Source organism: Gracilinanus agilis, chromosome 1 (genome assembly GCF_016433145.1).
Source record: "Gracilinanus agilis isolate LMUSP501 chromosome 1, AgileGrace, whole genome shotgun sequence".
Classification (NCBI taxonomy): Eukaryota; Metazoa; Chordata; class Mammalia; order Didelphimorphia; family Didelphidae; genus Gracilinanus; species Gracilinanus agilis.
In genome coordinates, this window is record NC_058130.1 from 96,288,301 (window position 1) to 96,299,810 (window position 11,510).

At 43.3% G+C, this 11,510-nt stretch overlaps 1 protein-coding gene across 1 annotated transcript in view; it reads left to right on the forward strand.

The window, feature by feature from the left end:
* The window catches only part of TMIE (transmembrane inner ear), an 18,949-nt gene extending 8,224 nt beyond the window's left edge, over window positions 1-10,725 (forward strand). The window contains exons 3-4 of the mRNA XM_044677050.1: window positions 7,115-7,264; window positions 10,587-10,725. Coding sequence (XP_044532985.1) covers window positions 7,115-7,264; window positions 10,587-10,672 — 236 coding nt within the window. The 3' untranslated portion in view covers window positions 10,673-10,725. The remainder of the gene's footprint in view (window positions 1-7,114; window positions 7,265-10,586) is intronic.
* Window positions 10,726-11,510: the final 785 nt, after the last annotated feature.

Sequence of the window (11,510 nt, forward strand, 5' to 3'; positions counted from 1 at the left end):
TTCTTTCTTTCTTTCTTTCTTTCTTTCTTTCTTTCTTTCTTTCTTTCTTTCTTTCTTTCTTTCTTTCTTTCTTTCTTTCTTTCTTTCTTTCTTTCTTTCTTTCTTTCTTCTTTCCTTCCTTCCCTTTTCTTTCTTTCTTTCTTTCTTTCTTTCTTTCTTCCTTCCTTTTTTCTTTCTTTCCTTTTCTTTCTTAAAAATTATATTTTATTTCCAATTTCATGAAATGACAATTAAAAAAATCTTTATTTTTTAATTTGGAATCAATAAAGCAGAAGAACAGTAAGGACTAGGCAAGGGGGTTAAGTGTCTTGGCCAAGGTCACACAGCTGGGAAGTATTTGAGACCACCTTTGAACCTAGGACCTCCCATCTCTAAGCCTGGCTTTCAATCCAATGAGCCACCTTGCTGTCCCCATGTAATAGCAATTTTTAACATGGGTTTTCCAAAAATTTGAGATCTAAATTCCCTCCCCCCTCCCTGAGATGGTAAATGATTTGATCTAGGTTATACATGTGTGATTATGTAAAACATTTCCATCTTGGTCATTCTGTGAAAGAAGAGTCATATAAAACAGAACTAATAAGATGCCACCCGAAAACACACAAAATAAAGTGAAAAATAGTATGCCTGGATCTGTATGCAGACTCCATCAGCTCTTTCTCTGGAGCTTTTTCATCCTGAGTCTTTCAGAATTGTTTTGGATCATTGAAAGCTGAGCATTGCTCAGTCTTTTACACTTGATCATCACACAACATTGCTGTTACTGTGTACAAGGTTCTCCTGGTGCTACTCACAAAGTTAGTCTTTTTAACATGAAGTCTCCTTTCCACTCTTCAAGTCCCCCAATTTAACGCCTTTTTAAGTCATGGTCCCCAAATTCCTTTTCATTCTTTTCCCCCTGCAATTATTCTGAGGAGCTACCACTAGGAAAACTACTAGGGAGCTAGAATTAGCTGTGATGAGGAAACTCCCCTCAATCCTCCATTATTTCCCTACATTCCATTAAAATCTTTGAGGCTGGGATGGATGGAGAAGAGGGGAAGGGCTAGTAATCTTTCTCCTATTTTCCCCAACAAAATCACTGCCCTACCACACAGATAAGAAAACTGAGTCCCTCCAGGGAGAAGTGACTTGCCTAGAGTCATGTAATCATATTTCAGAGTATAGTTCTAGAGCTGGAAGGAATTTAGAACCCACTTAATCTGCCTCCTTCATTTTAAAGTTGCGGAAATTGAGGTTCATGGATATTAAGTGATACACAGCTAGCTACTTAGTGCTGGTGACAGAATTTAAGCCCAGGTTTGTTGGTTCTTATTTCAGGAAACTCATTCTACTCCACTATCTCCTGTGGGTAGGGGACTGAATCTGGGGAGAGATGTATCAGGGTTTTCCTGCTCTTATCCTCTGATCACTGTCACCTTCTGGACCCAAAGCTTGCTGATCTTCTCTAACCATCCCCTGCCCAAATCCGAGATCTCCAATGGTTTAAGCTGGATCAATGACCAGCAATGGCCATAATCAGACCCTGAAGCACCCAAAGAATAAGGATTCCCAGACAGGAGCAGATAGGTTGGGATGTGGGGCACTGAGGGACGTCTCCATACCCTGGGCTAAAGAAATCTGGGTGGCAGAGACCATGGGGTGCTGGGAGGATGAAGTCACTGGGTGGGTCCTCTTGGGGTGAGGGGTGGCCCCATCCAGATGTGTGAGGCAAGGAAGGGAGCCAGTACTACATTTCCATCTGCCTCCCATGTGTCCTCTCTTGGCACCAGCTCCTTGACTCTTTTCTCTGATGGTACCTTTATACCAAGCTTGACTCCCTCCCTGGACTCCCTCATAGATTCTCTTCTCCTTGCCTCAGTCCCAGGGGAAGAAATAGAGCTGACAGAGAGGGAGGGGATCCTGGATTGCTGGATCCTTCCCATTCCTCCCTGGAAGTGATGGACTTCAGACAAATGTATTTCACAATATGGTACTGGTAGAGCCTTTGACTAGAGCTATTCTCCAATGACAAGCCATTTCAGGCTCTCTGCTGCCTTTCTCTCCCCTCAATTTCTTTTCCCCAGAGACTCCCTGGATTTCTAACAGTGTACTGACTCCCATGATAATAATAATAGCTACTTCAAGGTTTATACAAGGCTTTCTCAAGGGGTCCCCTAAGGCAAAGAGGGAAACTATTATTTATTCTCATTTTACATGTGAGGAAACTGAGGACAAGAGGCTAAGTAGATTCCAGGGATAGGATTCGAACCTAGGTCCTCTGTTCCAAGTCATGGAATCAAAAAATCACAGAATTTGAGAATAGAAGAGACCTCAGAAATAACCAGTTCAATACATGTATGAAAGGAATCCCCATTATAATATATCCAACAAGTTTGTATCCAATTACTCCAAGAACAGAGAACTCCAGATAGCTTATTTTATCCCACATTTGGACAGTTCTCATTATTAGGAAGTTTTTCTTAAAAATTTCCTCTATAACTTCCATCCATTGCTTCTGGTTCTGTCCTCTGGGGCCAATGAGAACACATTTAATCCCTCTTTCATCTTTCCTTATTACCTCTCTGCCTCATAAGATAAGTGCCTTGCCCTAGTTCACACAGCTAGCTCTGGAAAAACTATTTATAGAATAAGAATTTCAAGGCTAGAGGCAACCTAGATTGTTAGGTGGCTCAGTGGATAGAGCACTGGGTCTAGAATTAAGAAGATCTGAGTTCAGATTTGGCCCAAATATTTACTGGTTGTGTGTCCCTAGACCAGTGATGCACAAACTTTTTAAATAGGGGGCTAAAGGAAAGGAAATGCTCATCTGTCAGTCTGTTTCTAAGGCAACTCTTTTGAAGTTTCATTGTATGTATCTTACTCACTATATCCATCAGATTAGGAATAATGTCAAGTAGCTGTATAGAACATTTCAGGGGGGCCGCATCTGGCCCATGGGCCGTGGTTTGCCCATCACTGGTCTAGACAAATCCCTAAACTTCTATATGCCTCATTTCCCCAACTGTAAAGCAGATAATAATATGGGCTCAGGGGCTGTTTTGGGGATCCAGTGAGATAATATTTGCAATGGGTTTAGCACAGTGTCTGGCACACTGTTGGTCTCCCTTCCTATCTCTATCCTGCCCTGCCCCCAGTTCTGTATCATTCTCCCATCACAGTGAAGTATTTGATTCTCTATCTGCCTTGGTTTAGAATGTTAAAGGGATGGTAAATAGAGCCATAGGAAGACTAGACCTACACAGCCTTTAGGAAAGAAATGACAGAGTTGTTTTAATTATGGTTCTAGACGTGGACTTGGTGGCTTGGGGTGCTTGGGCAGTGGTGCAGTGATTGATTAGGAGGAGACAAAAGGGTGACTTGAACCTGATTGGAGTTTGAATCTGACACTTACTAGTTGTGTGACTTTGAGCAAATCATTTCCTCTCTTTAGGCCTCAGTTTCCTTGTCTATAAAATGTGAAATTGGGACAAATTATCACTAAGATACCTTTTTAACTTAGAATTCTACATTCTAAGGTCCTCTCTAGTTCTGATATTCTGTGTTGTAAGGTCCCTCCTATCTTTAACATTCTATATTCTAAAGTTGCTTTGAACTCTGATGTACTCTGTTCTAAGCTCCCTCCCAGCTCCAAAATTCTCTGTTCTAAGATTCTTCTCAGCTCTGACATTCTCTGTTCTAAGTTCTCTCCCAGATCTGACATTCTCTGTTCTAAGTTCCCTCCCAGCTCTGACATCCTAGGATCGGGAAAGGCAAGTGCAGACTGAGACACTTTCCCTTCCTTCTCCATCCTCACCCCAGCACCTCACCTCTGGCTCACTGTGATGAGCCCCATACAACAGAGAGGAAGGAAGGTGAGAAGAGGGCCATACTAGGGGAAGGGTCGCCTCTAGTCTTGCTATTCTCGGTCTCTCACCAGCTCCCCCAACAAAACTTCTGCCTTTTATTCTTCTAAGAACTAATTCAGCCATGTCCCAAACAAATGTTTGTGAGGGAAGAAACAGAGGAGGTTCGCATATCCCTCCCCAGCCTGGCAACATCTGTAGGAGACCAAGGCCAACATCTGCATGGGCTCCTTTGAAGCCTCCTGGCTCCCCAGGCTCAATGTGCTGTGGTGGGTGTTGGCTCCCGCCTCCCCCTCCAGCATTAGAGGAGTGGGGGTGGTCCTGAGACAGAGAGGCTGGGTGATGTTTTTAGATCAACAATAAGAATGATGATGATCAGTGCTGGTGAATGATAACTCATATTTATACTTCATGAAATGTTTGTTAAATGAATAGCAACAGTGGCCATTTCGATGGAGTTTTAAGATTTGTAGAATAGTTTACCTACAACACCCTTGGGAGGTTGTATGAAGATCTCTGTTTTACAGGTGAGGAAACTGAGGCTCAGAAGGATAAGTAATCTGAGGTGAACCTGGTGGCATTTGTAATTCAAACAGAAGTGTCTCTTTTGAATGGACAAATCATCCTTAATTTCTGTGGATCATTATCCCTTCCACATCATGACTTTCCCCATCACGGTTTTGATGTATTGTGGGTCAGCATTAAATGGGAATTTGGGGGGGTGTTTTGCAGAAGTCAGCAGATGAGAAAAAAAGTTTAGAAACCCAGAAAATGCATATTAAACCCCAAATTTACCATAAAGTACTGTAAACACCCCATAAAAGAAAAAGAAAAAATTCAGACTTCTTCTCTGGTAGGAAGGGAGGGCCAAAAAGTTTTACATGGATTTTCCAGACTGCTGGAGTGTCATGTCCCTCACCCCACAGAGTGGAAGGGATAACTATGATTGCACTTCCTTCTATGACTGAGTAATGAGTCCCAAGCAGGGACAATCCTATTAAATGGAGCCAGGACTCTGTTATCTACAATTGCTGGATACCACGAAAGCAGAGGTTTGGAGCCTGTGCAGGAAGGAGAGGGCAGGGGCCCTGGCATAGGAAAGGTCTGGCCCACTTAACTAAGCCCTGAGTCCAAGTCCACCTCCTTAAACTGTTGCCAGGCTCCTTTGAGTATGGTGGAACATAGACTGGTTCAGGAACCAGAAGACCTGGTCTCCCATCTCCACTTTGTGACCCTTAGTGGCTCAGTGGACTGAGAGCCAGGCCTGAAGTGGGGAGATCTTGGGTTCAGATCTGACCTTGGATACTTTCTAGCTGTGTGACCCTGGGTGAGTCACTTAACCCCCATTGCCCAGCCCTTACCACTCTTTTGCCTTGGAACCAATACACAGTATTGAGTCTAAGATGGAAGGAAGGGTTTTTTTAAAAAAAACATTTAAAAATTAATAATTAAAATTAAATTTTAAAAAATCAGGGCACGTGGACTAGATGAGCATTCCTCAAAGTGTGGTCCTTGGACCTCTGGGGATTCCTTTCAGAGAATCTATGAGATCAAAACTATTTTATAATCCTAAGATATTATTAGCCTACTAAAATACTCCTTCAACTGCATATCTGTGTGAGGCCAAATTTTTTTCTCAATAATTTAACCAAAATCGCGTATCACAACAGATTAAATGCAGAAGCAGATATCAGACTCCATCTGTCTTCTATTAAGACAGACATTAAAGAGATTTGGAAAAATATGTCAACAAATCCAGTCTTTTCACTAATTTTTTTAAGATCCTTATCTTCCATTGTAGAATTAATCCTGCATACTGACTGCAAAGCAAAGGAGCGGTAAGGGCTAAGCAAAGGAGGCTAGGTGGCCTGCCCAGGGTCACACAGCTAGGAATTGTCTGACATAAGATTTGAACCCAGGACCTCCAATCTCTGGGCCTGGCTCTCAATCCATTGAGCCACCTAAATGCTCCCTTCATATAATTTAACTAAAGCAACATGTTGCAACAGACTGACTGCAGAAGCAGATATCAGAATCCATCTGCCTTCCATTAAGATAGACATTAAAGAGATTTGGTAAAATATGTAAACAATGCCAGTCTTCTCACTGATTTTTTAAAAATGCAGTTAGTTTTCATAAAATGTTATTTTTGTTCTTATATAATTAGTTAAAATTCTATCCATTTAAATTAATTTCTCCTATGGTAAATATTGAAAGATATAATTCATAACACAAATATTTGGGGGCCCATGATAATCTTTAAGAATGCTCAGGGAATCATATAAACATGGACAAATATTTTTTAAAATAACATTTAAATAAATTAAAAAAAGAATGTCGAGGGGGTCGTTGGGAATTTTTTAGTGTCAAGGCATCTTGAGGCTAAAATGTTTGAGAACTTCTGGACCAGATAATCGTTAAGCCCATTCAGTTCTAAATCCGATAAATATTTTGAGGAGTGTCAGGATTCTTAACTGTTTATACCATGGCTGATTCCCCCAAATATCCTCGCTACTACTCTACACCCACTCCTCCAGCCGATTTGCCCTGGAAGTTGAAGCTTCAAAAATCTAGTTTTTAATAAGATCTGACTCTCCGACTCCCTCAGCTCCCCAGGGCTGGTTCTGTGGCCTGGACCTGGGCCTGGAGAGGCTGTACTGGATTTAAGACAACAAATTTAGGCCCAAATAGGAACCTTTACTAGGCATATTTGAGTCTGTGGGTACTGGAGACACTCACAGTTGGGAAATCAGGTGAGGGAGAGAGGCTAAGGTCTCCTCTAAAATCACAAACATCCAGCAGCTGTGCCTGGGGGGACAGAGGCTCTCCAGAAGGGTCTCTCAGAAGGATGTCCAGGCTGAGACAACTTCGGGGGCAAAGCCTGGACCAGAAGCCAATGGGAGGCGAATAAGAAAGGATGCTTAACTCCAATTTTAGGGAGCCCCTCGTCTGGGGGGGGGGTGATGCTGTCTTCAGAGAGCCTCTGGCCAGAGGGACAGTCAGAGAACTGTTGGACCGAGGAGGAAACTGAGAAAAACAATGTGACAAGACAACCCAAGATAAAATCGAACCTGTCTAAATCACAGGGTTTGGGGACAGGAGCTCTAAAATGGATTAACCTCAATTAGGCTCTTGAAGTGGTTTTCCTTATCTGGGGAGTCTGGGATGAGCCTGCCAAGACGACACGAAGAAAAAATCCTGGCTTCCCTGGGCTCATGGCTTCTGGTCTAGCCCTAGCTCCACTCCCATCTCTGCATCTGTTCTTACAGTCATCACTCTATGCTGTGTCTTCAACTGCCGAGTGCCCCGGACCAGAAAGGAGATAGAGGAACGGTATCTGCAGAGGAGGGCGGCTAAGATGTACACAGACAAGCTGGAGACCGTCCCCCCGCTGACAGAGCTAACTGAGGTCCCTGGAGGTGAGGTTCCCCTTCTCCCCCCAAATGCCTGAGCCCAGACTCCCCCAAGCCTGAGCTTCCCATCACGCGTTCCTTCTTCCCAAACTTCTCTGTCCCAGACTCCTCCGTTCCAAAGTTCCACATCCTTAAAGCCTGCCTTCCAGATCCCCCAATCCCACTAAATTCTTCTGTATCCAACCCCTTCATCAGGCACTCCCATTAGGGTTGAGAACCCTGGGGGAAGAAGACCAGGGGAAGGGAAGACCTAGTGTTTGCACAGCTGTCCACAATCATTCTCTTGACGCTGGAGATTGTGGATTGGCATGGCGAACAACATTTGGCCCCTGAGTGTTTCTGTCACATGTAGATGGTTACTGAGTGAATGATGCTGGGGATGGAGGCAGGGCCAGGGTTGAGGTTCTGAAGGGGAGGACAGAGACCCAAGGAGCACGAACAGAGCTGGAATTCTCAGATGTGATCGGGAAGCACATTCAAGAGTGGATCCCATTCAGGGTTGATCCTGTGAGGAAGTATTGAGTCTATAGACTCATAGAAACACAGATTTAGAGCTCAAAGATCATCATCTCCATCCCTCTCATTGTACAGATGAGGAAACTGAGCCTCAAAGAATCTAAGTGACTTGTCCACCAACCCTGCTAGCTTGTGTCAGAATCAGGTCTTCCTAACTCCAAGTCATGACAGGTTTGTGGGGTGAGACAGAATGGGTCATAGGACCCCAAATCCTAGGACTAATCCCCAGAGCAACTGTAATTATTTGGGGAGCTGCAATGACAGAGCCCAGTAGATGCCAGATAGATGATTGAATCCCCTGTGATGTCTGTAGGGGAAACAAGAGAATAAAGCTCAGGGGAAAAAACAATGGGGCAAGAACTTGTATATGGGGAGAAATAGTAGTAAATGGCACCATGCTTGTGAGCTGACTGGGGGACTACATGTCAGCTCTTTGAACTTCTCTATCCCAAAGTCCTTCTTCCTAAACCTTTCAGACCAGGCTCTCCTGGGTCTTTTTGACCTTGGTGCTTGGAGGCAGAACTGACCTCCCTCACCACTAAGTCTTTCTGTTTCCTGGAGTTTCCCCCAAACCTCTCCAGTGGCTTCTCCTCCCTTTGCTGACCTTTCTTCATTTTGCACTCTAGGCTCCTCTGACTGTCTGCCCCCTCTCTCCGGCCACATCCAGTCCCAGTCTCTTGGAGCTCTGCCTGTGGTGAAGGAAGAGGATGAGACGACCCCACGGGGCAGCTAGCAGTCTGTCTCCTCTGTCTCTCTGTCTGTTTGTCTGTCTGTCTGCCTGTGTCTATTTCTGTCTCTCTGTCTCTGCCCCTTTCCCTTTCTCTCTGTCTCTGTCTCTATCTCTAGCTCTCTTTCTCAGTTTCTGTCTCTCTATCTCTGTCTCTGTCTCTCTCTCCTCCCAACCTCCATCCTCTCTTCTCCCTGACTCCCAGGAAGACAGGACTTCTTCCCTTGTGGCTAAGCTGGTGCTGCTTCCATATCTTCCTTCTGGCATTTCAGTGTCCAGCCTGTCCATCTTCCCCAAGGCATATCTTGGTCAGGGGATGGGAGAAAGTAGGTGGGGAACTGAAGTTACAAATTAGCTCAGACTAAGATTCCTAAATTGGGGATCCATTCTCTAGAAGGGGAAGAGCTGGTTAGTTGGGATCCATAGTGAGAATTGGGGCAGGTATCATTGAGGGTGACCAAATATCTCTCCAAACTTGAGTTCTGAGACTCCCTGCTTCCAGTTCTGAATCTGGTCTAGAGAATGGAATCCCAAAGAAACCATATCATAAGATTTTAAAATTGGAAAGGAATGTAAGAGGTTATTAGATCACAGGGTGTTCCATTTTAGAGTTGGAAGAAAACTCAGAGGTCATCTAGTCCAGCTCCTTCCTTTTACAGATGGAGAAACTGAGACCAAGAGAGGTTAAACATCCTCCCCAAGTTTACACAGATAGTAAGTGATAAGCCAGAAATCAAACCTGAATTCTCTGACTCAAAACCCACATTTTCAGATGATCTATTCCAACTTCCTCATTTAAACTGAGCATATTGAGGTCCATATTTGTGTAATTTGAAAGATTTGCAAATGGAATAGCCCAGATTTAAATGAAAGTTCTCTAACTCTAAATCCAGTGTTCTTTTTTTGCATCTGATTCCACTCTGAGAAAGTAGGACTTTTCAGACAGAATTCAAAAGACTCGAAATTAGTAAAACAATCCTAGAAACAATTGCTAAGATTGAAGCCACTAGATATTTAGCCAGTTAATGCAGGACACTGGGCAGAGAAGAGGAGAGGAAACTGATGAAGGGAGTTTGGAGAAAGGGTGGGGAATGAGGTCATCCTGGAGATTGACCAAGCAGCTAGTAGAGAATCTGAATATGAACAATGGATTTTAATTGGATCAAAGCTTTCCACAAGTGAAATGAGCCATCCCATTACTAGAGGTCTTCAAAGGAAGATGGAGGACTGCATTGGTAGAGATGTTATGGAGGGGACATCTGATCAGGCACAGATAAAATTAGATAAGATTTTCTCGGAGGTCTGGGATTCTATTGGCAATGGAGTCATCTTTAGAGTTAGGAAGAACCATAGAACATAGAACGTTAGAGCTGGAACAAACTCTAGATGTTAGATAAGTTTATAGCTTTAGATTATATATTATGCAAATCATACATTTTACATATGTTAGTTATATGTTATATAGTTTAGTTTAACCCTTTCTTTTTCAGATTAAGAAATTTAGATCTAGAGTACTTCCTAATATATATATATATATATATATATGTATATATAAAAGAGAAACATCCTAATTTCTAAGAAATTGAGAAGATTGAGAGGAAGAAACTTGGAAAGATCGAAGAGGCTGTGGTTTTATGATTGGTTCAATATAGGCTTAATAACCAGAGACAGGAGGCTGGACTAGATGGCCTCTAGTAATGATCATAGTTTCGTGCCTTTGTATCTTATTTCTGTCACAATCCTTTAAAAAAAAACCATAGAAAAGCAAGAGAAAATGTAGAGAAGAGCAGCAGATGTGGACAAAGGGCAAGAGAGTATTTTTTTAAATAAAAGGGTTATAAATATTAGGGAGGAGAGGAGAAGTCTGAAACATGATGGCATCATTGTCAGATTCCATGATAAGTGTGTATGAGCTAGACACCTTGCCCTGGTTTCCTGTATCCCTAGGATTCAGAACAAGGAAAAGTGGGGCATCAAGAGAGCTATCATGAAATTTGATGCCCCCAGTGGGCTCCGAGGGTGACTTTTCTAGTCCTTTGTTCACCTCCACTTCCCTCCCTTCCATTATCCTTCTCTCCCCAACAGGTGACAAAAAGAAGAAAAAGAAGGACACTGTGGACACAGTAGCCATTAAAGTGGAGGAGGATGAGAAGAAAGAGGGGAAGAAATGAAGGGTCTCCTGATCCCCCAATGTACCTCACAGATTCACAGAATGTCCAGAAGAAATGATGGGCCCCACCCCCTCAATTGACAGAGAGAGGTAACAGAAACCCATGAGGGGAAAGGACTTGCCCAAGGTCACATAGCAAGTCAGCAGCAGAAACAAGCCTAGAACTGAGGTCTCTGGGTGTCTAAGGGTCTTTTCTAGAGTCCTCTTTCCCTCCCAAGAATCCTACATCTGCCACAGTCAGATGGTCCAAGCAAAGTTGTTATATGGGCCAAAAATTTCCTCCATGTTCTTCCCTGTTCTATCTCCTCAGACTTTGTCTATTCTTGTACCTACTCTGTTCTTCATGAGGGTGGGGGACTTCCTAACTAAACTGACTATAGAAAGCCCTATTTCAAGACCATTTAGGAAACTACAGTGTTTTTTGTCACCATTCCAAGAGGAAAACTGCACATTTTCCTGTTAGAGGGGCAGTATGGCATAATGGGTGGCATGCTGGGAGTCAAGAGGACTTAATTCCAGATCCTACTTCTGAAATTCTGCATGACCAAGGGCAAGTCACAGCAGATATGGATGAAGGGATGGAGAGTAGATCTCAGGATGGAAGGGTTCCAGGAATTAGGATGGAGATGAGAAAGCTGAGAGATGACCGGATCATTGTCAAACTCCATGGAGAGTTCCAAGCCTGACTCTGATGGCACCTATTCCAAGAAGCCCTTCCTGCCACCCTCACCTTTGCCTCAGTGGGCAATGATTTTTGCCCTCAGACATCACATGGCGCTTTGTTTTGTATTTCTCTGATGTACACATCACATCATACTGTGTATTGTTGTTATTTATGT